The sequence below is a fragment of the Anopheles darlingi genome, chromosome X, assembly GCF_943734745.1.
Source record: "Anopheles darlingi chromosome X, idAnoDarlMG_H_01, whole genome shotgun sequence".
NCBI lineage: Eukaryota > Metazoa > Arthropoda > Insecta > Diptera > Culicidae > Anopheles > Anopheles darlingi.
In genome coordinates this window covers 13,033,909-13,061,548 of record NC_064873.1, presented here as the reverse complement: position 1 = coordinate 13,061,548, position 27,640 = coordinate 13,033,909, and the positions used below count along the sequence as shown (strand labels likewise).

At 47.9% G+C, this 27,640-nt stretch overlaps 2 protein-coding genes across 2 annotated transcripts; both read left to right on the top strand.

Annotated features, from left to right (window-relative positions):
- Nucleotides 1-10,551: 10,551 nt before the first annotated feature.
- LOC125959895 (uncharacterized) lies at nt 10,552-16,226 on the top strand. The gene is made up of 2 exons (XM_049692898.1): nt 10,552-15,138; nt 15,186-16,226. The coding sequence occupies exons 1-2, from the start codon at nt 10,552-10,554 to the stop codon at nt 16,224-16,226; spliced, it is 5,628 nt and encodes a 1,875-aa protein (XP_049548855.1).
- A 2,098-nt stretch (nt 16,227-18,324) lies between these two features.
- On the top strand, nt 18,325-20,082 carry LOC125948969 (uncharacterized). Its single transcript, XM_049675539.1, has 3 exons — nt 18,325-18,626; nt 18,686-19,015; nt 19,093-20,082. The coding sequence occupies exons 1-3, from the start codon at nt 18,593-18,595 to the stop codon at nt 19,881-19,883; spliced, it is 1,155 nt and encodes a 384-aa protein (XP_049531496.1). The 5' UTR covers nt 18,325-18,592; the 3' UTR covers nt 19,884-20,082.
- The last annotated feature ends 7,558 nt before the right edge of the window (nt 20,083-27,640 follow it).

Here is a 27,640-nt window from a genome sequence, read left to right as displayed (position 1 = left end):
CAGCCTTCCTCTCGCTGCGTCGCAGGCAGAGGGGTCTACTCATTGCACACTGGGTGCTATGTGGGTGTGGTTGTCTCGCTCTCTCCTATAGCCCCCTTTCTTTCTGTCCTATACTCTTTCCCTACCCAAAATGAAGTACGCTTTGATTGGTCCGTAAGCCATCGCGCAATGGCGGTGGCGTTTATTTTTCCTAATTGTTTTGAACCCACCCCGTGACGCCATAAGACGCCGTGGTGGTGGCGTCGTCTTCGTCCGTCTGCATCTGGCTTGGTGGCGTCGCTGTGGCGGCGTGATCCGGGCTGCGATCATGAACGTTCCTGTTCAACCGCGTGTTCCATACGCGTTCTTCGATCGTTGGCGTGGTTGACCGTTCGATGCAGAATGCTCGTGTACATGTCGGAGAGGAAAAAAACATATCAAAATATTAGATTACTTCCGCGGTAATGTAATGTTGTTTTATCTTACCTTGCATGTGGACTACAGTCAACACCTACAGCTTCACAATCACTTTCCACTACATTGTCGACAAACACTTGGCTGCACTTGCACTGCACCGTCTGCGGAACGCGTGCTTCCCGGGACTTAGAAAAATTTCGACTGCCGCGATCGGGACTTAGCCGAATTTCGGTCGAGGTTGCTCCGTCTCATTTTTCTGTTCCCTTCTCTTGCGCGCTGCCGCTCGAATCGCCCCTCGACCCTTGCGCCCTTCCCACCCCTCGTAATCGAAACCCACAAGTTCGCGTTCGTTTTCGTTCGCCCTTCTTCTCTTCCCATTCCGCCCTTCCCCCTCCGCAGCCGCGTCCCACAAGCTCGCGCGCGAATCCTCCTCCTCCTCGCGGTTTCTTCCGCTCTTTCCCCCGTTGCCTACGAGCTGTTCCATAGTGAACGTCGCATTTGCCCCTTCCTCGACCCCGTCGCAGGCGGCGGGGGTTTCGTTTTCAACCTCCTCAGCCTTCCTCTCGCTGCGTCGCAGGCGGAGGGGTCTACAAAATGCACACTGGGAAGGGTGAGCCTTCTCACCAAGGAAAGTGGTGTTCACAACTTCTCACAAGAGCGGAAATTTTGGTTACTTGGGTTCCAATTAGAGCTTGCTCAGGATTGGTCGGTTTCTGGAGAGCAAAAAAATTGGACATGCGCAGTTCTCGCACTCTCTCTCCTCTCTCATCTTCGATCGTTCTTGGTGGTACTGATCTTCTACCGAGGTATTGGGGATCTCTATCTCTCTTACACTCCCCTCTGTTTCTCTCTGTGTGCTATTGTCCCTTTCTCCCTCTCGCTTAGAGTGCTGGGGTGCTTGGGAACTCCAGCTATTTCCTTGGTCAAGTTCGTAGTCGGGTATGTGTGTGGTAGTAGTGTTCGATGTTGCAAGTCTGTTCGTGGTGCTGGAATATCAAGGAGAACGATTAATGCATGGCTTTTATTGATTGGGGGAATTATACTTACCTACCGATGTGGATGTATTTCGTCGATGCGATGGGAAGCGAACTTTGTTGCGGAGCACTTTAAACGCACAATAACACGATGCACAACTTAACCAACTTGAAATCAATAAGTATGGCTATCAATAAATGTATGCAAAACAGGGAGTGCAATGCAGACCGCATCAATTGTTTTGCACTTTGCGCTCTTTCAGACAAATAAGTTCGATCATCAACTCGCGCTCCACGGTGTTCCCTACCACAAAGAGATGCGTGCAACGCAGTTTGCCGTGCTTGCCGCCGCGATAGAAAGGGCCGTGCTGCATGCTGCTCAGGTACAATTACTATCGGCAGCGGTAGCTGAGTGGCGGCGGGGAAAAGCAGCACAAAAGCGCCGGCACTTTAGGCCCGCGACAAGACCGCGATCGGGAGCAAATCGCGGTGGTTAAAGATGTATGTGATCCTGCAAGGAACGCACTAACCGAAATGTTCTTTTCGAGGCAGTCACACCTTGCAATGCTGCAGGTAGCAGCGATCGCACATGCCATGAATCAAAATCACGTAGTTTACTATCACGGCTTGACCACAGCACAGCAGGGAACGGCTTGAACGCTGAAAGATTACATCGATCGATCAGGATGCTAAAGCTGCTTATATGCGACAGACCTTCCGATGCTTCGTAGACGGCGCTGCGTTCACAAAATTGATTAGCGTGGTGGTTGTTGCCAGCAACAACTTCGATTTGTTATTTTAAATCAGACCATTTATTACTTAAACTAATATGTACAACGAAGAAAACGGTTGTCGCTCGAGGCTTCTCTCCTAACCTGGCATTACCTCCACCTGGCGGCTTCTAGAGGCCCATAAGAGCCTTTAAGTCCCCTTTGTGGGGCTTTGCATAGGCCCTACTCTCCACCTAGGCTCTACCTAGCTCGCCCTCTTGCTTTCCACACCTCTTCTTATCACGCAATGCCATCCCTATCCAGAAACCGCCGGACTGCTCCTTTCCTATCATTTTTTAAAGACTGCGCTTAAGTTCTGCGTGTGCAGCCTTGCGGTGCTGCTGGAGGTCGCACCACCGCTGCCGTTCTAGCGGGCAAGCACCATCCGCGTTCGTTACTGCCGCTGCTGCTGGCCTACGATCGCTTTCAGCATACTCCTCTCTGGACGATACACGGCACCCGTGCTACCCGTGGACAGGCCAACCATTCGTCCCTTCCTCCAAGACGCGGTCGCATGATTCCCTCTTCCTGCCGCTTATGGCCGAGCTAAGGGACTACCGGGGCTGAGACTGAGGTGTCCGCTGCCTACGTTGGCGACTGATGATGGGCAGCTTTTCGTTCTGTTGGTCTACTCTCTGCAGCTTCTGCTGTGGTGCTTGCGCTGTCGATCGTAAACATCTTTAGTTGATGTTTCAAGCGGTGTGTGCTGCGTTAGAAAACCCGGGTGTACAGCTTGTTGCGCGCGTAATGCGTGAGACTTCCGTAATGCTTTGTGGAAGGTTACCCATCCCGTTTACCTTATCAGAGCTATTTCGAAGTATGTTTTCATCACCCTTTGCACTAACGATATCTAAACCTGGTGACACACTCTCTAGTCTTGAAAAGCATTTCTCAAACAAATGAGGGTCCGTTTTTGTCTTTAATAGCACCATTTCCAAAGGCATTAGGGTTGTGAAGAAACACTTGCGTTTTTGCTAAGAGCATCCAGATGCAGTCACGTTATCATGTGGCTCACGCAGTTGTTGATGGTGTTAAAGGCAATCTTACTCTCACTCATCAGCTGCATTATGTTTTCCTCAGTCATCAATTCTCTTATTGGCGTCCATTCATACCTGGCTTCATTAAACCTCGATTGCTGAAACAGGACAAATTCCGCTGAATCGACGAAGGCCGCACAAGCTAGGCTTGGTAGTGAGGATACATTTATCACGCGCTATAACCAACGAGCGGCCTTCTGAAATATCCTCCAATAGTTGCAATCAGCCCCAACCTGGTACGCAATAATTATATCTGCCGACTGTTTTATGTACGATCGTCGGCAAGCGGATGAATGCTTTGGATAATAAACCATAAAGACTACTGCTTGAAAGGCGAGAGCCAATTCAAAAGACGCCTCTAGATAACCGGCATAATTGCAAGTAAAATAGTAAGTAATACAACTTTCCCTTGACCCTTTGGAAGTAGATGTGGTTTTAATTGATTACAAATGAGTTGTAAACCGTTAGAGCGGGGCTGAAATCGCGGCTAACAATAGTGCATTTTTGAAGTTTTGATTGTATTTTGTGGAACATTTGTTAAAAACTACTCTCATGGCATTCAAGCCAGAGAGGCGATGGGCTGTAAAAATGTACTTTTTGCGGTGCCCATCATATCTTTCCAGTGAATCATCGGAAGTATACAAATGAATATTTTTTAGTTAGATTATAAGTTTATCTAGCTACCCCCGTGGAGTTTATGTGGAATTTCCAATTTCCCGATTTTTGGCATATTTTTGAAGTTGAAAAACTGGTCCTTTTTCGATTTTCTTTCAAAGAACAAGTTTGACTTAATTTATAATAAAAAGTATCAACAATCTCTATGAAAACTGGACAGGGTTATGTACAGATTAAGCGTTTGAAATCAAATCATTTCAATCGATCGATTCAGATTCAGTTTCGTAGCATACGATGGGTAGATTTTGAGAAAAGTTTTGAAAGGTGGTCTTTCAAAAATCAATATCTTTATCACCCAGTGAACATTCAGTAGACCCCTCTGCCTGCGACGCAGCGAGATGAAGGCTGAGGAGGTTGAAAACGAAACCCCCGCGGCCTGCGACGGAGTTGAGGAAAGGGCAAATGCGACGTTCACTATGGAACAACTCGTAGGCAGCGGGGGAAAGAGCGGAAGAAACGCAGAGGAGGAGAAGGTTACGCGCGCGAGCTTGTGGGACGCTGCTGCGGAGGGGGAAGGGCGGAATGGGAAGAGAAGAAGGGCGAACGAAAACGAACGCGAGCTTGTGGGTTTCGATTACGAGGGATGGGAAGGGCGCAAGAGTCGAAGGGCGATTCGAACGGCAGCGCGCAAGAGAAGAGAACAGAAAAACGAGACGGAGCAACCTCGAGCAAAATTCGGCAAAGTCCCGAACGCGGCAGTCGAAAGTCCCGGGAAGCACGCACCGGGACTTAGAATATTTCAGAGTCGGCGTCGTTCTAGGACTTAGCCAAATTTGTAGCAGTGAAAGTGTTGCGGAAAGTGATAGTGATATTGTGAGTGACAGCATCAGTTTACATGCAAGGTAAGAAAAGATGACATTGTGAAGATGCAAGTGATTTAACACCTTTTGTTTTTTATCTTTTTCTCCGACATGTTCCCGAGTATCGATCGAAGAACGCGTATGGAACACGCGGTTGAACAGGAACGTTCATGATCGCAGCTCGGATAACGCCGCCACAGAGACGCCACCACAGCGACGCCACCAAACCAACGTAGACGACGGCACCACCACCAACAGCACGAACGGCAGACATCACATCATGATGACGTCACACCATGACGACGTCATCACCAAAGTCTTATGGCGTCACGGGGTGGGTTCAAAACAATTAGGAAAAATAAACGCCACCGCCATTGCGCGATGGCTTACGGACCAATCAAAGCGTACTTCATTTTGGGTAGGGAAAGAGTATAGGACAGAAAGAAAGGGGATTAGAGGAGAGAGCGAGAGAAAGGGTCACGTTTGATTGGTTGAAATCGAGACGATTTTGTTCCGGCCCTAGTGGACGAAATCGGGCCGCCAAAATATTTGCCAAACGTATGTATCGTTCCGTTGGCGGCTGGATCTCGGATCGATTTTTCTATAGTGAGAAATCTTCTCACTGCTATGTGGGCAGTCTTGCTTCAATTTATTCAAAAATGTCACACAATATTCTTGAAAGAATCAGCATTCATAAAAAAATGTGAAAAGTAAATGTGGAAAGAAAATTAAATACCTTAGCCCACACTAAGTGAATACTACTATTACACGGAGACACACGAGCTAATCCCAAAGGCTAGCAGCAATGGTCTCGCAGCATATCTCTTGAACCGTTCCCAAATGATAAGGAGCTGCATTCACCTTTCGTTAGTCTATTAATATTGCATTACGTTACCTATCTTTGTAACATCGTTTTCGAGTGTAGCGCTCATGTGGCCTCAAGTCTTTCCTCTTGTGTAGTCCTCTTTAAATCTGCGTAGCAACCTCAACGATCGCGAAGCAAAGATTTGTAAGATGACTACATTTTATTACGCACAAGCAAAGATGCATTCGATACATGTTTATGGTTAACATTATCGCACGTAAAAGGTGGCATGCGATATTATGTTGGTATGTGGCTTGGCGTCTCCATCATTCGATTAGACACGGAGCGTTTTTGCTTTGAGAAATGCGGTAAAAGGATTGCAGAAATTGCCGCCGGTCTGGGGAGAAATACAACCACTCTTTTGTAGAATCGGACTGATTTATTATTGTTTGTTTCATCGTTCGTACAAGAAGAGTAAACCTTTACGGTCAGCTTGCGGAACGTTAGTAGTGGGCTAAAGGGTTAGAAACCACTTCACGGGAAGCTACTCGCGGCAAACATGTGATGGAAGAAGGAAACGTTCTATAACTCTTTACATATAAAAGGCAGTTTACATATAAAGGGCAAACCATTCTTACATAAATGTATGGTAAAGGAAATTTGGATAAGGATTCTTAGTCAATTCATTCTGGTTGATGCGGCATATCCACAGACCAAAACAACAATTATCTGTTAGCAAATCATTCCATATGTATTTATAACTTAAAGAGATGCATTCTCCTATTCTATTTAGGAAGAAAAGTTTAAAACTAAATGGTTTGAAACGATCTCCGAAACCGCGATCCCATTGCGAGAAAAAGCAAGCGCTAATCCCTCTCTCGCTCGATCATACAGGCGAGATGCGAGAGTCTGCCGCTGCTCTCCGCGGCGGGCTCTCTCCGGCGTACACACTCGCACGTAGGCACACAGGCAATGTACAGCGAGATTACGCGCTCTCACGGCTTCCGATCTCTTGTGAGAAGCTCTTTCCATACCCACATAGCAGTGAGAAGATTTCTCACTATAGAAAAATCGATCCGAGATCCAGCCGCTAACGGAACGATACATACGTTTGGCAAATATTTTGGCGGCCCGATTTCGTCCACTAGGGCCGGAACAAAATCGTCTCGATTTCAACCAATCAAACGTGACCCTTTCTCTCGCTCTCTCCTCTAGTCCCCTTTCTTTCTGTCCTATATTCTTTCCCTACCCAAAATGAAGTACGCTTTGATTGGTCCGTAAGCCATCGCGCAATGGCGGTGGCGTTTATTTTCCTAATTGCTTTGAACACACCCCGTGACGCCATAAGACTTTGGTGATGACGTCGTCATGGTATGACGTCATCATGATGTGATGTCTGCCGTTCGTGCTGTTGGTGTTGGTGGCGTCGTCTACGTCTGCATCTGGCTTGGTGGCGTCGCTGTGGCGGCGTGATCCGGGCTGCGATCATGAACGTTCCTGATCAACCGCGTGTTCCATACGCGTTCTTCGATCAATGCTCGGGAACATGTCGGAGAAAAAGATAACAAATAAAAGGTGTTAAATCACTTGCATCTTCACAATGTCATCTTTTCTTACCTTGCATGTAAACTGATGCTGTCACTCACAATATCACTATCACTTTCCGCAACACTTTCACTGCTACAAATTTGGCTAAGTCCCAGAACGACGCCGACTCTGAAATTTTCTAAGTCCCGGCTGGTGCATTCTGGGACTTAGAAAAATTTCGACTGCCGCGATCGGGACTTTGCCGAATTTTGCTCGAGGTTGCTCCGTCTCGTTTTTCTGTTCCCTTCTCTTGCGCGCTGCCGTTCGAATCGCCCTTCGACTCTTGCGCCCTTCCCACCCTTCGTAATCGAAACCCACAAGCTCGCGTTCGTTTTCGTTCGCCCTTCTTCTCTTCCCATTCCGCCCTTCCCCCTCCGCAGCCGCGTCCCACAAGCTCGCGCGCGAAACCTTCTCTTCCTCTGGGTTTCTTCCGCTCTTTCTCCCGCTGCCTACGAGCGGTTTCATAGTGAGCGTCGCATTTGCCCCTTCCTCGACCCCGTCGCAGGCCGCGGGGGTTTCGTTTTCAACCTCCTCAGCCTTCCTCTCGCTGCGTCGCAGGCAGAGGGGTCTACTGAATGTTCACTGGGAAGGGCTTCCAAATTTGCTCACTATGGAATCGAAGAGCGTCGTTCACTTTCCTTCCTTCTCAGTATGGCGGCGAAAGAGCTCACCATTTTTTTCCATAGTGAGTGATAGAAAAAATCTTCTCATGGTCATATGGGATTTTGAATTGTTCACAATGTCACAAACATGCCTTCGAATGATCATCATGATTCACATTGATTTTACTGAAAAACAAACATTATGTTCAACAAAAAATTAGTGTCACGCATCATGTACGTATTGGAACCCGCGCACACGATCATCACGCACAACAGGAACATTGTGCAGATCAATTGCACCATAAAACGGTGGTGACAAATCAACGCACCTTTTGGCCAATCGCTATGCGCAATGTGCGTCTGGATTGATGCACTTCGTATGCATCTTTCTTGCGCAGCAAAGATATAAGAGCTAGCGAAGAATTGTCGTTGGTTTTCCTAGGAATATGCGACATTACCACCCGGCGGTTTGAGCACAAAACTCAGCCATTCTTGAACATGTTTTCCGCCTATCAAAATGCGGCAACACACGACCAATTCGCGATCGTTTTCTTCTGCTGTTAGCTGCATCGACAACGCCCTTTTCGGTGGCTATCACCAACGCGTAGTAAACACCTTGGCGCACACGCTCTCCTCGCTACAAACCCCTCCTCCCCCCCATTGTTCGTACATCCGGCGCTTTTTTTTTTTTTTTTTTTCCGAAAATTACGTTTATTCTGATAATAATTGATAGTAATCGAGGTTGATTTACAATGGGTTCAGCTTTTGCTTCTCCTCATTAGTTGTGTTATAAATGGGTAACCCGAGTGAATTGTTGATTGTACTATAACTTGAGTGGTGTTGGATTTTTGACTGGAATTGTTATCCTGTCTTATTGTTTCCGTCCTATTTTTCCTGTATAATCTTATTTCCTACCCTTCCCCCATTATGTACATGGAATAAAATACATCCGGCGCTGATTGTTGTCCTTTGTTCTGCATTCTGCGTTTCGTGCTTGGCACCGGATGCTGTTGCCGATTGTTCTGCTACTGTTTTGTTGTTCTCTTCTGATTGGGCAACTGCACAAGCAAGCAAAAACATCCATTGGTTTTAGCCATTTTCCCGCTCCACTCTTAACCCTTTCAAATGTTGTGAAGATGGACATCTTCGCCCCTTTCCCAACTCTCGTCCACGCAAGAAACGCGCGCGTCTTTTCTTGCTGTCATGGGCGGAGATCGCGCTGCGTTTTCATCACTGCCTAGCTCTTCCAGGGTAGATCTTTTCTAACGCTGTTTTCATATCCTGACCGGTGCATCGGTGATGATCTGCTTCGTTACAGCCGTGGCAAACAGTGCGAAGAAACGGATCATCATTTCCGTCTCTTTTATGTTAAGAAAAACAGCTCTGTTCCTCGCCCTTTTGTGCCAAATTGTTGCAGGTAAATGTACTCGGATAATCAGGAAAAATGTTGTAGATTTGTACATGTACATCATGCAATCCTGTTTAACGAAGGAATGAGGCTAGAAACATGGAAACATGCATGTTCTTGCGGCTGTTTCATTGAATGCGAACAGCTGCGGTGCAATAGATAAAATGGCTAAAGTTGACTGAAAAGCAGATCAAATTCATTCGCGACAAGGTCTACCATTCTCGTACGACCATTTGATGCGCTTTTATTGTCGGAAATCGCGGTAATTATGCTAAAAAAGGTTAATCAAATCCCCCGCAAACCATGGAATCCATGATTTCGTATGCTCACTGTAGGAGTGAGCGCGACGTCCGATGAAACAGCGCTATACAAAAGCGCCATTTGCAGATTTGTGTGTGAGCGCGAAAGAGATGGCTGATGAGACGGCAATACTTTCGGCCGCGTTCATCGGCGCCATCATGATTCCGCTTGAAACGCCTCGAACTTTGTTCGAATCTGGATGCGACACCGTGATTTGATTAACCTTTTTTGGCACAATTACCGCGATTTCCGACAATAAAAGCGCATCAAATGGTCGTACGAGAATGGTAGACCTTGTCGCGAAGTAATTTGATCTGCTTTTCAGTCAACTTTAGCCGTTTTATCTATTGCACCGCAGCTGTTCGCATTCAATGAAACAGCCGCAAGAACTTGCATTTTTCCATGTTTCTAGCCCCATTCCTTCGTCAAAAAGGATTGCATGATGTACATGTACAAATCTACAACATTTTTCCTGATTATCCGAGTACATTTACCTGCCACAATTTGCCACAAAAGGGGGAGGAACAGAGCTGTTTTTCTTAACATAAAAGAGACGGAAATGATGATCCGTTTCTTCGCACTGTTTGCCACGGCTGTAACGAGGTAGATGATCATCGATGCACCTGCCAGGATATGAAAACAGCGTTAGAAAAGATCTACCCTGGAAGAGCTAGGCAGTGATGAAAACGCAGCGCGATCTCCGCCCACGACAGCAAGAAAAGACGCGCGCGTTTCTTGCGTGGGCGAGAGTTGAGAAAGGGGCGAAGATGTTCGTCTTCACAACATTTGAAAGGGTTAAGAGTGGAGCGGTGTTACCGATAGCAGCGGCTATCGGTAGGGCCCACGAGCAGCCACCCGTAGCTCACTTGCGTGCGAGCCTGCACGCAAGTGAGCTAGCAAGCGGCAACTGAGAAAGAAGGCGAAAAGCAACCAGGAGAAAGAAAGCGAAAGGCGATAAACGAGTGAAAAAAGATAACCGCCACGGAAGGCAGACAAGTTTTGAGTCTGCTCGAGGAAAAATAAAGCGACTTCAAAAAGCTGAAAACCGCGGCGGTCTGTTTGCATTTCACAACACTCAAAACTTGTATTCGAAGCCTACTGCGTCCAAGCGCGTGATTTCAACTGATTCCAGTGATTGGTGTTCGATTGGTGTTCGATCGGTAAGGTTTCGCGCGCGAAAAGTGCAGTGCAAGCATGATGGGGGGAAGCAACGATTTGGCGGACAGCGCAGTGAAGGCCGGTGCAAGTGAGAAGGCGAACGTAGTGACGCCGCCGTCGGGAAGGACCTCAGCACCCGCAGTCAAGGCGCCGAAAGGCCAAAGAGGAGCCCGTCGGAAGGGAACCAAGACGAAGACGCCGCCACAGGACGATCAGCCCGGCACCAGCGCAGGTCAGCACGGTGCGTTGAACCCATCGTCGTCGCACCCGCGGCCATCGCTGAGCGCGCCGAAGGAAACCGCGCCGAAGCTCTTGCTGAGCGTGAGAGGCTCGACGAGCACACTTCAACGTGAGGCGAATGAGAGGAAGCTGCTGGCGCTGGAACGCTTGGAGAAAGAGCCCCAACAGCGGGAGAAAGAGTTCCAGGATAAGCAATTGGAGTTTCAGAGGTGGAGTAGTGAGGTCGAAGAGCGTCGACAGGCGCTTCTACGAGGCGACTTCTCCGTGTCCGGCTCGACGGGAGCCGATATGAGCGATCGAGAGGAGAACTGGGGCGGCAATGCAGCACGGCACCAAGAATGCGGTGATCCGGAACAGCCTAACTGCCACGGTTACCGCCCAAACCCACGGGATAGCCTAGCCGAGCCGGAACGTCGTCTACCGGCCAGCTCGACCGCGATCCGCACGGTCAATGACCCAGAATTCGGCGACAGTTGGGGCGATTCAATGGGCGAATTCCAACTGTCCAGGTCACAGGTCGCGGCGAGGCACGCCGTCCCAAAGGAGCTACCAGCGTTCAGCGGTGATCCGGAACAGTGGCCAAACTTCCTGTCGAACTTCAACCGAAGCACGAGGATGTGTGGCTTCACGGCGGACGAAAATATAATACGGCTGGAAAGGTGTTTACGCGGCAAGGCGTACGAGACGGTTAAGTCCCTCCTATTGCACCCGAACAACGTGGGCAGGGTGATCGCGACACTGAAGATGCGATTCGGTCAACCCCTGCGCATCGTGCAGTCTTTGACCGAGCGGATGAGCCAGTTACCGTCGGTTCGTGAAGGGCAATGGGACCAGCTCACCGATTTTGCGGTCGCGGTGCAGAACTGTGCAGCGACCATAGAGATTTGCGGTGCCCCGGAGCACTGCTTCAACAGCTCCCTACTGTACCAGCTGTTGGGGAAGCTACCAGTCTCGGTGCAGCAGATGTGGGCGATGCAGACGCCTGAGGAGGTGCCGGACCTCGCTACGTTCAGCCAATGGTTGTACGCGACGGCAGAAACTTTCAGCCGCCTTTCCTGGGCACAACGCCAGGGTCCACTGCCGGAGACTAGGACAGAGAGCCGGGCTGCACACCAGGCACCCGGAACGGCCCTACAAAGCAGCACGCCCAGTCCGTCGGCAAGTATGTGTGCGGGCTGCGGAGGAGAGTGCCGCGCGGTGGAGCGGTGCAGCCGGTTCATTAGCATGGACACGACGAAGCGCTGGGAGGTCGCCAGGGAGGGTCACTTGTGCTTTGTCTGTCTGCGTCGTCATAAGGGAGCATGTGGAGCCAGGCCATGTGGCAGCGAGGGATGCACGGGCAAACATCACGCCTTACTGCATCGCGGGCCATCGACCACAATAAATACCGTGCACGAGCCATCAGCAGCTGGGGCAAAGCCAGGTGCAGTGCACTGTATCCAGATCGACAAACACTGTGAGGCTAGCGACGCCTGCCCCCAATTTCGATACCACTCGGTTATTCTCCACGGTCGGACCAGCACCATCAAGGCGATGGCATTCGTGGACGAAGGGTCGTCTTTCACGTTGGTGGAGGAGGACCTCGCGGACGAGCTCGGCCTAGACGGGCCCAACCAGCCATTACATCTGCAATGGACGGGAGGGATTACTCGCGTGGAGAAGAGATCACGCGTCGTGACCCTAAAGATCTCGGGAACGCCACAGGGTCACCAGTACACTCTGTCCGGAGTGAAGACCGTACAGAAGCTGGAACTACCAGCGCAGACCCTCGACAGCGAAGTTCTACAATCAAAATACCGGCACCTGCGGGGCGTGCGACTGGAACCGTACACGAACGAGCGCCCCAAACTCCTCATCGGGATTGGGCACCTACAAGTAGGGCTGGTACTGAAATGTCGAGAGGGCACAGCGAACGACCCGGTAGCCGTTAAATCCCGCCTGGGGTGGACCGTTTGCGGGGGCGCTGACAAGGTGCATAACGTAGCAGCCGTCCAGGTGCGTAGTAGCGACAGCAGCACGACCGACGAAGAGATACACCAAGCGCTTAATACGTACTTCTCCCTTGACAGTCTCGGAGTAACGAAAGCCACAAGAGTGACGACAACGGAGGACGCTCGGTGTCTGGAGCTGCTAACGGCCCGCACCAGGCTGGTGGGTGACCGATACGAAACCGGCCTACTTTGGCGAGAGGACGACGGAACCTTGCCCAACAGCCGCCCGATGGCGCTACAACGTTTCCAACAACTACAGAGGAGAATGAAGAGAAGTCCGGAGTTCGCACGCACCTTGAAAGAGAAAATAAAGGAGTATGAAGAGAAACGATACATAAGGAAATTAAGTGTTAGCGAGGAGCAGCAAGACGAGCCGAGACGGTGGTACCTTCCTATCTTTGTGGTGACAAATCCGAATAAACCCGGGAAAGTTCGACTCGTCTGGGACGCGGCAGCAGAGGTGCGGGGAACCTCCCTAAACTCAGCGTTGCTAACGGGGCCCGACCTGCTCTCTAGCCTGTTCGAGATTCTGATCCGTTTCCGGGAAGGAAGGATCGGGGTAACGGGGGACATCCGTGAGATGTTCCATCAAGTGCGGATACGTCCCGAAGATCAGTCAAGCCAATGTTTCTTATGGGAAAACGAACACGGTGAGGTGGAGACCTACGCGATGCAGGTGATGACGTTCGGTGCCCGCTGCTCGCCCAGCACCGCTCAATACGTGAAGAACATCAACGCCCAGCGGTTCGCAGAAACCCACCCTAATGCCGTTAAGGCTATCATCCACGCACACTATGTCGACGACATGCTGGTGAGCGTCGATCGCGAGGAGGAGGCCATACAACTAGCCCTGGACGTCGCGCACGTACACCGCGAGGGAGGGTTCGAGATTCGCGGTTGGATTAGCAACTCGCCCCAGGTGTTAAGCGCACTACACGGAGAACCTGAAGAAAAGCACATAGAGTGTACGCACACCGTACACACAGAGAAGGTGCTGGGAATGTGGTGGGACACCGCGGCCGACACCTTCACTTACCGGATCGGAAGGAACAAGCACTCTTGCGATCTGTGGCAGGGAACGCGGTGCCCTACAAAGCGGGAGGTCTTAAGCGTGCTCATGGCGATGTTCGACCCGTTGGGCCTACTCGCAAATTTCCTGGCATACTTAAAGATCCTGCTGCAGAAGATTTGGCGATCCGGGGTTCAATGGGACGAACCGATAGACAGCGATTCATTCACTAGCTGGAAAACATGGCTGAAGGCTCTCCCAGAGGTGGAAAAGGTACGAATTCCCCGGTGGTACGGCACATCCGCCCTGACAAGGAAAGACGAAATAGAGCTGCACACCTTTGTGGATGCAAGTGAGAACGGAGCTGCCGCGGCCTGCTACATCCGGCACGCCACGGGAGGAGCAGTACACTGCTGTCTAGTAGCTGCCAAGACAAGAGTTGCGCCACTGAGATTTACTTCGATTCCACGAATGGAGCTGGAAGCAGCAGTTTTGGGAGCACGGCTCTGCCGGTCGGTGGAAGTCGCCCTCCGTCTGGTTGAAGAGGAAAGTGAGGACGGCGGATCAAAAGCCGAATCATCAAGCAGATTCTTCTGGACCGACTCCCGTAACGTACTGGGGTGGCTCAACTCCGACAGTCGCCGGTACAGCCAGCACGTCGGGCACCGAGTCGTGGAGATTCTTAAAACGTCCAAATGCCGGGAGTGGCGATGGGTACCCACAAAGCTCAACCCGGCAGACGACGCAACCAAATGGAGCAGGATGCCCGATCTCGCCGCCACAAGCCGGTGGTTCCGGGGCCCTCAGTTCCTGTGGGAATCCGTCAAGACGTGGCCCGCACAACCGGCGGAAAAGCCGGTCACAGGATCGGAGCTGAGGCCAGCTTTCGCCGGCCATCACTCGCCTGACGCTCCGTCAATACAACAGCCCGTGGTCGACGTGACGAGATTCTCGGACTGGGCAAAGGTGCTCGTGGTAACCGGAAGGGTATTGCGCTTTGTCCACAACTGCAGGGCTAGTAGCACCCAAAGAGTCGGATCGTCAGGCCCTATAACAGCAGAGGAAAGGAGCAAGGCGCAACGGGTTATAATCAGCCAGGCACAAAGGGAGGCGTTCCCCGCGGAAATCGACCTGCTGAAGAACGCCAAGACGTCAACTAGGCTTACGACCGTGATACCAAAACAGAGCCCGATCCATTCGCTGAGTCCGTACCTGGATGAGTGCGGAATCCTACGCATGCGAACGAGGATCGCTGCATGTCACTACGCCACAGAAGACGCGAAGAGGCCGGTAATTCTACCACGGCGTCATCCGGTTACGGAGCTGATAGTGCGAAAGTTTCACGAGAGGTTTCATCATCGAAACCACGAGACAGTGATTAACGAGGTGCGCCAGCTCTACCACATTCCTCACCTCCGGTCCTGTTACGCTAGAGTGCGGAGGAACTGCCAGTGGTGCAAGAATGCGGCTGCAGAACCGAAGGCTCCCATCATGCTGACCTGCCCCCGGCGCGTCTTGCGGCCTATGTACGGCCATTCACATACGTAGGACTTGATTACTTTGGCCCAATCGAAGTAGCCGTGGGAAGGCGAGTGGAAAAGCGGTGGGGCATGCTGGCTACGTGCCTCACAGTGCGGGCGGTCCATATCGAGCTGGTTCACTCGCTGACCACCAGCTCATGCATCATGGGTCTGCGGAATCTAATTGCGCGCAGAGGAACCCCGCTCACAATATTCTGTGATCGAGGAACCAACTTCGTCGGTGCGCAGAGGGAACTGCAACGCAACCCGGAGCTGATCGACCACGTCGATATCACAAAAGAGTGCAGCCAACGCGGGATACGGTGGGAGTTCAACCCGCCACAAGCCTCCCACATGGGAGGTAGCTGGGAGCGCCTGATCCAGACGGTGAAGGAGAACATCGTTGCTGCGAGCTCAGCCAAGCGTTTGAACGACGAAGTGCTGCGCAGCCTGCTGGTCGAGGTCGAGAGCATTATGAACGCGCGGCCCCTCACACACGTGCCGGTAGACGACGACTCGGCCCCGGCCCTAACACCGAACCACTTCCTGTTGGGTTCGTCGAATGGCATGAAGCAGCCGGGCGAGTTGGACGACAGCGGCAGCCTTCTGCGGCAGAACTGGCGAACATCACAAGCGTTGGCCAACAGATTCTGGAGGCGGTGGGTGACCGACTACCTGCCAGAGATCACACGACGAACAAAGTGGCACCGATATAACGAACCCATCAGGACAGGAGACGTGGTAGTCATCGTCGATCCCAGGCTACCCAGAAACTCCTGGCCAAAGGGCGTGGTAGAGCAAGTTTTCGCCAGCAAGCAGGACGGTCAGGTTCGATCCGCAAGGGTCAGGACGGCGAACAGCACTTACGTACGGCCAGTCACGAAGCTCGCCGTGCTAGACGTGATACGCCAAGAGTCAGGGGAAGGAGTGATACGGGATGCGCCGGGGTGCTAGCAAGGCTACAGAGATAGGCCGGAATAACACCGGGGAAAGCGACCCTAAAACAAAGACAGATTAGTTAAAGCAGGGTAGAAAGGGACCTTACGATCTGGATGTGGGATTGATAGATAGAAGCTGAAAGGCGACACAGTTGATAGGAGAATCCAAAGAACCGGCACGTGCCGGTAAACGGAAAGTAAACATACACATGACAGGACAGGCGGCTGCTCTTGGGCCGAAGTACGAGACGTCAGTTAGGACGACCGTACTGGGGGGAGTGTTACCGATAGCAGCGGCTATCGGTAGGGCCCACGAGCAGCCACCCGTAGCTCACTTGCGTGCGAGCCTGCACGCAAGTGAGCTAGCAAGCGGCAACTGAGAAAGAAGGCGAAAAGCAACCAGGAGAAAGAAAGCGAAAGGCGATAAACGAGTGAAAAAAGATAACCGCCACGGAAGGCAGACAAGTTTTGAGTCTGCTCGAGGAAAAATAAAGCGACTTCAAAAAGCTGAAAACCGCGGCGGTCTGTTTGCATTTCACAACAAGCGGGAAAATGGCTAAAACCAATGGATGTTTTTGCTTGCTTGTGCAGTTGCCCAATCAGAAGAGAACAACAAAACAGTAGCAGAACAATCGGCAACAGCATCCGGTGCCAAGCACGAAACGCAGAATGCAGAACAAAGGACAACAATCAGCGCAGGATGTACCAACAATGGGGGGGAGGAGGGGTTTGAAGCGAGGAGAGCGTGTGCACCAAGGTGTTTACTACGCGTTGGTGATAGCCACCGAAAAGGGCGTTGTCGATGCAGCTAACAGCAGAAGAAAACGATCGCGAATTGGTCGTGTGTTGCCGCATTTTGATAGGCGGAAAACATGCTCAAGAATGGCTGAGTTTTGTGCTCAAACCGCCGTGTGTTAATGTCGCATATTCCTGGGAAAACCAACGACAATTCTTCGCTAGCTCTTATATCTTTGCTGCGCAAGAAAGATGCATACGAAGTGCATCAATCCAGACGCACATTGCGCATAGCGATTGGCCAAAAGGTGCGTTGATTTGTCACCACCGTTTTATGGTGCAATTGATCTGCACAATGTTCCTGTTGTGCGTGATGATCGTGTGCGCGGGTTCCAATACGTACATGATGCGTGACACTAATTTTTTGTTGAACATAATGTTTGTTTTTCAGTAAAATCAATGTGAATCATGATGATCATTCGAAGGCATGTTTGTGACATTGTGAACAATTCAAAATCCCATATGACCATGAGAAGATTTTTTCTATCACTCACTATGGAAAAAAATGGTGAGCTCTTTCGCCGCCATACTGAGAAGGAAGGAAAGTGAACGACGCTCTTCGATTCCATAGTGAGCAAATTTGGAAGCCCTTCCCAGTGAACATTCAGTAGACCCCTCTGTCTGCGACGCAGCGAGAGGAAGGCTGAGGAGGTTGAAAACGAAACCCCCGCGGCCTGCGACGGGGTCGAGGAAGGGGCAAATGCGACGTTCACTATGGAACCGCTCGTAGGCAGCGGGGGAAAGAGCGGAAGAAACCGCGAGGAGGAGGAGGTTCGCGCGCGAGCTTGTGGGACGCGGCTGCGGAGGGGGAAGGGCAGAATGGGAAGAGAAGAAGGGCGAACGAAAACGAGCGCGAACTTGTGGGTTTTGATTACGAGGGGTGGCAAGGGCGCAAGAATCGAGGGGCGATTCGAGCGGCAGCGCGCAAGAGAAAGGAACAGAAAAACGAGACGGAGCAACCTCGATCAAAATTCGGCAAAGTCCCGATCGCGGCAGTCGAAAATTTTCTAAGTCCCAGAATGCACCAGCCGGGACTTAGAAAATTTCAGAGTCGGCGTCGTTTTGGGACTTAGCCGATTTTTGCTCGTCCGCACTGTTTTGTAAGTGCCAAAGTGATCAAACATTTTCGTGCAAAGGGTGTATTACGTGCGGTATGTGAAAATAGCAGGAAGATAAAAAGTAAGTAAAAGTTAAAAATTTAAATTCATTAATTAAAATCTTCGAATATTTAAATGTTTTCGAAAACTCGTATTTACATTTCGAACTAATTAAGTCCGAAATTATTTGTCGCCAAACCTGTCAGGTGTCATCTTCAGTGAAAGTGAAAATGGTAATTACAATCTAGAATCCGCTTCGAGTTCCGACAATGACTCGAGTTCCGACGACGAAACGGTAAGTGTCCCCCAAGGTCCTGATCAAGGTGAAGAGGCATGGCGCGAAAAACTAAGGATTTGGGCAACGCACAGCAACATCAGCCATCGGCAGCTGCGTGGGTTGCTTCGAATACTCCATGAACCACACTCGTCGCTGCCTTTGGATCCAAGGACGTTGTTGGGCACGCCAACGGAACCGGCGACAGTGTTCGAAATGGATGGAGGCTCCTATTGGCACAATGGTTTAGGTAAGTATTACATAAATGTAAATAACAGTTCAACAAGGTAACGTTTTTTTACATTTTAGAGCGCTGTCTTCGTTACGCTTTCCGTTGTTTGAGCACCCACCGTACCATCTCGTTGAACATCAACATAGATGGAATGCAGGTGTTCAACAACGGAAAAAACCAGATGTGGCCCATACTAGGAAACGTCCACGAAGAGCCAAGCGTGGCTGTCTTCTTAGTGGCCGTTTATTATGGACTGCATAAGCCGAAGCGGGTACAGACGTTCTTGGAGCAGTTTACAATGGAATACGAAAACCTAATCGACACTGGATTGGTCATCAACGGTAACTTGTTGACGATAAAGCATCGCGTTTTTATCTGCGATTCACCAGCTCGAGCCTTTTGCAAAGGTAAGTTATATTGCTAAATCATAAGAATATGGGTCTGATAATAGTATGTACTCATGTGTTATTTAATTTCGTTTTAGGAGTTGTATCATATAATGGAAGATGGGGATGTATTAAATGTATGGTCCAGAGGACGGAAGATCGATTAACGAAAATAAAGTCGTACCAGGTGGAGGAAGCCCCGCTGAGGACAGATGCAGATTTTCGACTACTTACGGTGTATGGCGATCATCATCAAAAGGAGAAGGTGGCAGGTAGGCCAGGGTTTCACACGGTTGTATCGCCGTTAATGAGACTTAACATAGATTTTATTCACAGCTTTATAACTAGCGATACGTTACACTTGTTGCATCATGGGGTAATGAAATGTTTTTTATCTGGTTTCTTAAATGGTAGTAGAGGTAGAATTAAGTGGCAATCTGCCCAGATAAATGATTTAGATAGAATATTAAATGAAGTAAAACTGCCTTGCGAAATGAATAGACAAATTCGGCCCCTTTCTGCAATGGCACATTGGAAAGGGACTGAATTTGCATCATTTTTGAATTACGTAGGTGTTGTTATTCTTCAAAATTTCATTGAGGATTGCGATTTAATGTCACTTAAATATTTGCATGTAGCTGTTAAAATTTGTTCTAATAAGTATTATAGAAATCATTTACCATTAGCTAGAAAATATTTTAGAAAATTTATAGTACAATACCATGACAAAACTAAGACAATAACCAGCAATATTCACTTACTAACACATGTGGTGGATGAAGTAGAACTATATGGACCCTTGCCTACTATATCAACCTATTCTTTTGAGAATATTTTATCACAATTGAAAAAAAAATTAAATCGTGTAGACGTCCCTTGCAACAGTTAGCCAATAGAATCCAAGAACAAGCTCGTTGCAAAAATATAGATCCACCAACAGTTATCTATCCAAAGTTATCCAAACCTAATCCCATAAATAGATCCCATTATAAAGTAGTTAGCTTAGCTAGTAATTTTACATTAAAGAATGCAGTGGCGGCAGACAAATGGTTTCTAAGTGCTGATAAAAAGGTTATTGCTATGCAATTTGCAACCGATGATAATAAAGTTCATGGTTGCGAACTGCATAACACAGAACCTTTTTATCAGCACTTAGAGGACTTGACTGTAGATATGAATGTATATAAAGTTAATAGTTTGCAGGAGTTTAGTAGCCTTTAAACTTATAGCATAGATGATATTTGTTGTAAATTAGTAGCAATTCCTTCAGGTGATGGGTTTGTATTCTTTCCTTTGATTTCTACTTTAGGTTGGCGAGGTTAAGATAACATTTATTTTTATAGAAGACTTAATGACTTGACGATTTAACACTTTAATATTTCTTTATAAGTTATTAGATTTAGCTTAAATTGGTTGGCAAATGGTAAGGTAATAAATGGCTTGCTATTGTCGAGTGTGTTATTTACACACTTGACTCAATTGCAGCCATTTATTACTATTACAACTCCTACCCTACCTCCTCGTGGTGCCAGCTGGGATATGATCTTAAATCGTATGCTGACAGGGAGGGGGCCTCGTTCTGGCTTTCAGAGCGGGGTTGTAAAATTGTACGGAAGCTAACAAAACACTCCCACTTCAAATTCATTCTAGCGACACCCGACGGACTTGTGGACACCGTCCAAGTATCTGCTGAACAGTGTCAACCTGGAGGTGCTGCTGCGGGAGTACAAGCAAAATTTCATCTCGCTGCTCAAGAACTCGCCGAAGAACGCCAAGTGCCGGGAAGCGATCAAACAGGGTATCACCGACGGAATTAAGCACTGGAATTGCTCTGTATCTCGCAGCAACAACTCGTTAACCATCCGGGCCTGACGAGAGGTTTGGTGGCGGTGCTACTCTATTACGTTGGTCGTAAATCGCGCGCCGGTGTCTCGTGGTGTACGGATGCCTCACCGGAACTAACGCAGATCGTCACCAGCTCTGCTTGCGAATGGCTTGCTAGAACGCCGACGGTCTGCTTGCGGATGGTTTGCTAGAGCGTATCATCGATCTGCTGAACGAACTGGACATCACGAAGGAGCTCGATATCCTCACGATAAACCGTGCGCTTGATCCACCCATGCACCATCGACAGGTGTTGGATTTGTTCGACGAAATTCGGCTTCAGTTGGCTCAGTGTTTGTACTTTTGTACCGCTCAAGCTTCTCTGCCACGCAAAGCGACGTTGCAGTTATTCCAGTATCTGCGGAGTTACAAATACGCGGAATCGGGCGGAGAAATTGACGACGTGACAGTAACGCTACAGATGACACTGCTGTATGTACTCGATCTGAGTGTTCTACAGCGGCGAGAGGATGGCGAGGAGTTGGTGAAGCAGCTACCGATGATCAAAGATGAGCTGTACATCGACTTCCTCATGGTCGCCCTTCCGATCAGCTGAGAAAACGATGATCTTTACGCACTGTCGCTCGGCATCTGCTCGGCATCAACAGGTAGGCAGAGTTATGTTCGTGCCTTTGTTTTGCTTTTTACTGTACTTCAACCAATAACGATCATTGTTTTCGTTATACTTTTTTTAGGTCTAGGGTAAGTTTCGGTAAAAGACTGAAATAGGCCCCCCCACTCACGGTGAGTTACTGAGTGACCGAAAAAATCGTTGTTTTACTGATAAAATGTTACTTTTCCACCCCTCACCCCTCCCCTAATACATTTATTTACGTTTCCGCATATTTTTATGAAGGTTTGTTTACCTAAAAAGTGGTATTTAACGATTTTTTCGGTCACTCAGTAACTCACCGTGAGTGGGGGGGCCTATTTCAGTCTGTTACCGTAAGATAATCTAACAGTTCATTGGAACGTTTAATAGAATCTAATTTAACACATTCCATCTTTTCTTCCCGAGTGTCCCGATCATCTGCTGCTGACAGCACACCGACCACGCCCATATGACCATGAGAAGAGTTTTTCTATCACTCACTATGGAAAAATTTGGTGAGCTCGTTCGCCGCCATACTGAGAAGGAAGGAAAGTGAACGACGCTCTTCGATTCCATAGTGAGCAAATTTGGAAGCCCTTAGAGAGCCACTTTTCACTATGGAAAGAGCTTCTCACAAGAGATCGGAAGCCGTGAGAGCGCGTAATCTCGCTGTACATTGCCTGTGTGCCTACGTGCGAGTGTGTACGCCGGAGAGAGCCCGCCGCGGAGAGCAGCGGCAGACTCTCGCATCTCGCCTGTATGATCGAGCGAGAGAGGGATTAGCGCTTGCTTTTTCTCGCCACGAGATCGCGGTTTCGGAGATCGTTTCAAACCATTTAGTTTTAAACTTTTCTTCCAAAATAGAAAAGGAAAATGCATCTCTTTAAGTTATAAATACATATGGAATGATTTGCTAACAGATAATTGGGTAAAAGACTGAAATAGGCCCCCCCACTCACGGTGAGTTACTGAGTGACAGGAAAAATCGTTAATTACCACTTTTTAGATAAGCAAACCTTCATAAAAATATGCGAAAACGTAAATAAATGTATTAGGGGAGGGGGGAGGGGTAGAAAAGTTACATTTTACCAGTAAAACAGCGATTTTTCGGTCACTCAGTAACTCACCGTGAGTGGGGGGGCCTATTTCAGTCTTTTACCGATAATTGTTGTTATGGCCTGTAAATATGCGGCATCAACCAGCATGAATTGACTAAGAATCCTTATCCAAACTTCCTTTACCATACATTTATGTAAGAATGGTTGAACTGCCCTTTATATGAAAAGAGTTATAGAACGTTTCCTTCCTCTATCACATGTTTGCCGCGAGTAGCTTCCCGTGAAGTGGTTTCTAACCCTTTAGCCCACTACTAACGTTCCGCAAGCTGACCGTAAAGGTTTACTCTTCTTGTACGAACGATGAAACAAACAATAATAAATCAGTCCGATTCTACAAAAGAGTGGTTGTATTTCTCCCCAGACCGGCGGCAATTTCTGCAATCCTTTTACCGCATTTCTCAAAGCAAAAACGCTCCGTGTCTAATCGAATGATGGAGACGCCAAGCCACATACCAACATAATATCGCATGCCACCTTTTACGTGCCATAATGTTAACCATAAACATGTATCGAATGCATCTTTGCTTGTGCGTAATAAAATGTAGTCATCTTACAAATCTTTGCTTCGCGATCGTTGAGGTTGCTACGCAGATTTAAAGAGGACTACACAAGAGGAAAGACTTGAGGCCACATGAGCGCTACACTCGAAAACGATGTTACAAAGAGAGGTAACGTAATGCAATATTAATAGACTAACGAAAGGTGAATGCAGCTCCTTATCATTTGGGAACGGTTCAAGAGATATGCTGCGAGACCATTGCTGCTAGCCTTTGGGATTAGCTCGTGTGTCTCTCCGTGTAACAGTAGTATTCACTTAGTGTGGGCTAAGGTATTTAATTTTCTTTCCACATTTACTGTTCACATTTTTTATGAATGCTGATTCTTTCAAGAATATTGTGTGACAGTTTTGAATAAATTGAAGCAAAACTGATAAAGATATTGATTTTTGAATGACCGCCTTTCAAAACTTTTCTCAAAATCTACCCATCGTATGCTACGAAACTGAATCTGAATCGATCGATTGAAATGATTTGATTTTAAACACTAAATCTGTACATAACCCTGTCCAGTTTTCATAGAGATTGTTGATACTTTTTATTATAAACTAGCTGCCCCGACAGACTTCGTACTGTCTTTGATCGGTCGTGGGTTTATCGTAAACAGGAACTTTAAAATTTTAGTAGATATAATTTTATCTATTCCATAATTTGGTAGTATTCGATTTATCAATGAACCAAATCAATAGTTAGGTCCGTTAGTGATGTTGGAAATAGAGATGCGACGTGCTTGTAAATATGAGCTGGAAAGTTAACATGATGTTTGAGTTTTAAGGCTGTGCCTTTCGGGCTAAATGACGTCATTTGGAACAACGAATTATATTTTCCCAAGTATTTTTAAAAAAAGGTTGACTTTAGTATTCGGCTTGCACATAGCTCGTTAAGTTCAAATGCTGTGTATTTAACGGCATTACAATACGACACACTTGATCCATTTTTCCCCGGTATTCAGCTTACGATGATTTAAATAGTCACATGGTAGATCATAACTAAAAGCACCGCACTTCAAATTAACTCAAACGTCGATCGATCAGATCGAGGGTCTTTCTTTTCTCTCGGGCATTCTCGGTGATCATTCCAATCGCAAGTTGTTCTTGATAGATAGGATATGTTGGTATTGCTTTCTATTACTATTCGGTTACTGCTGCTTTATATGTTTGTGCATGCAATTCCGATCGTTTACCATTCATAATCCGATACGTTGAAAATTGTCAATGATAAGAGGCACGTAAATCAATAGTCGAAAATTAATATAATTCTTGATCAATTCAAATATTTCGCAATTGAATAAGTTTTTGTTATTGTTTCATGTAAATAGATTTGTGAAAATTAAAGCAACTTCTTAATTAACTCATGACTTAACTAAACTTAAGAAATTGTTAAAATTTAAACCAACAATAGACATACTAATAAAAAATGGTAACGATTTGCAGCATTGCCGGTCCCATGGTTATCATTCCACCCTAGCCGGGCTCCTCTCTCTCTCTCTCTCTCTCTCTCTCTCTCTCTCTCTCTCTCTCTCTCTCTCTCATGTATTGGTCTCATTTTTAAAATTATTATTCATGAATTAAACGCAACTATCTAACCTTCCCACCCCTCACTCTGCTCTGCAAGATGTACGGAATGGAGGGTGGTGATGGTGGATAGGTGAAAGAAGCAAGTAAAAGAGTATTAAGTGAATCCAATCGATTTAGAGACCATCAAAACCTAGGAAACGATACCCATATTGCCCTAGAACGTATTTTAAGGATTGGGGTTGTATGGAAGCTCCCCTTTCCCCTCATCCGATGTAGACCAAATTTTGTCCCATAGTTTCTCAGATGACCATCAACAATTGTGCAAGTTTTAATGGTATTCGGTTCATAACTCGCGGAGTAATGAATGTTTTTAACAATCAAGTGTTAGAGAAGGGCATGAAGGAAGGTAGCGGGGGGTTTCTAACCATGCCTATAGCACTCACCGGCCCCAAAAACCCCCACATACCAAATTTGGAGTCAATCGGTCCAGTAGTTTCGGAGTCTATACCGGACATCCGGACAGACACATTCATTTTTATATATATAGATAGATAGATAGATTAAGTCAAACTTGTTCTTTGAAGGAAAATCGAAAAAGGACCAGTTTTTCAACTTCAAAAATATGCCAAAAATCGGGAAATTGGAAATCCCACAAAAACTCCACGGGGGTAGCTAGATAAACTTATAATCTAACTAAAAAATATTCATTTATATACTTCCGATGATTCACTGGAAAGATATGATGGGCACCGCAAAAAGTACATTTTTACAGCCCATCGCCTCTCTGGCTTGAATGCCATGAGAGTAGTTTTTAACAAATGTTCCATAAAGTACAATCAAAACTTCAAAAATGCACTATTATTAGCCGCGATTTCAGCCCCGCTCTAACGGTTTACAACTCATTTGTAATCAATTAAAACCACAACTACTTCCAAAGGGTCAAGGGAAAGTTGTATTACTTACTATTTTACTTGCAATCAAGCCGGTTATCTAGAGGCGTCTTTTAAATTGGCTCTCGCCTTTCAAGCAGTAGTCTTTATGGTTTATTATCCAAAGCATTCATCCGCTTGCCGACGATCGTACATAAAACTGTCGGCAGATATACTTATTGCGTACCAGGTTGGGGCTGATTGCAACTATTGGAGGATATTTCAGAAGGCCGCTCGTTGGTTATAGCGCGTGATAAGTGTATCCTCACTACCAAGCCTAGCTTGTGCGGCCTTCGTCGATTCAGCGGAATTTGTCCTGTTTCAGCAATCGAGGTTTGATAAAGCCAGGTATGAATGGACGCCAATAAGAGACTTGATGACTGAGGAAAACATAATGCAGCTGATAAGTGAGAGTAAGATTGCCTTTGACACCATAAACAACTGCGTGAGCCACATGATAACGTGACTGCATCTGGATGCTCTTAGCAAAAACGCAAGTGTTTCTTCACAACCCTAATGCCTTTGGAAATGGCGCTATTAAAGGCAAAAAACGGACCCTCTTTTGATTGAGAAATGCTTTTCAAGATTAGAGAGTGTGTCACCAGGTTTAGATAACGTTAGTGCAAAGGATGTTGAAAACATACTTCGAAATAGTTCTGATAACGTAAAAGGGATTGGTAACCTTCCACAAAGCATTACGGAAGTCTCACGCATTACGCGCGCAACAAGCTGTACACCCGGGTTTTCTAACGCAGCACACACCGGTTGAAACATCGACTAAAGATGTTTACGATCGACAGCGCAAGCACCACAGTAGAAGCTGCAGAGAGTAGACCAACAGAACGAAAAGCTGCCCATCATCAGTCGTCAACGTAGGCAGCGGACATCTCAGTCTCAGCCCCGGTAGTCCCTTAACGCGGCCATAAGCGACAGGAAGAGGGAATCATGCGACCGCGTCTTGGAGGAAGGGACGAATGGTTGGCCTGTCCACGGCTAGCACGGGTGCCGTGTATCGTCCCGAGAGGAGTATGCTGAAAGCGATCGTAGGCCAGCAGCAGCGGCAGTAACGAACGCGGATGGTGCTTGCCCGCTAGAACGGCAGCGGTGGTGCGACCTCCGGCAGCACCGTAAGGCTACACACGCAAAACTTAAGCGCAGTCTTTAAAAAATGATAGGAAAGGAGCAGTCCGGCGGTTTCTGGATAGGGATGGCATTGCGTGATAAGAAGAGGTGTGGAAAGCAAGAGGGCGAGCTAGGTAGAGCCTAGGTGGAGAGTAGGGCCTATGCAAAGCCCCACAAAGGGGACTTAAAGGCTCTTATGGGCCTCTAGAAGCCGCCAGGTGGAGGTAATGCCAGGTTAGGAGGGAGGCCTCGAGCGACAACCGTTTTCTTCGTTGTACATATTAGTTTAAGTAATAAATGGTCAGATTTAGAATAACAAATCGAAGTTGTTGCTGGCAACAACCACCACGGTAATCAATTTTGTGAACGCAGTGCCGTCTACGAAGCATTTAAGATCGGAAGGTCTGTCGCATATATGCAGCTTTAGCATCCTGATCGATCCAGTTTCCAATTGATCGGATCTCAGGGATGTAATCTTTCAGCGTTCAAGCCATGCAGCGTTCCCCGTGATAGTAAACTACGTGGTTTTGATTCATGGCATGTGCGATCGCTGCTACCTGCAGCATTGCAAGGTGTGACTGTCTCGAAAAGAACATTTCAGTTAGTGCGTTCCTTGCAAGATCACATACACCACCGCGATTTGCTCCCGATCGCGGCCTTGTCGCGGGCCTAAAGGCGGGCCGGCGCTTTTGTGGTGCTTTTCTCCGCCGCCACTGATGCTACCGCTGCCGATAGTAATTGTACCTGAGCAGCATGCAGTACGGCCCTTCCTATCGCGGCGACAAGCACGGCAAACTGCGTTGCACGCATCTCTTTGTGGGAGGGAACACCGTGGAGCGCGAGTTGATGATCGAACTTATTTGTCTGAAAGAGCGCAAAGTGCAAAACAATTGATGCGGTGTGCATTGCACTCCCAGTTTTGCATAC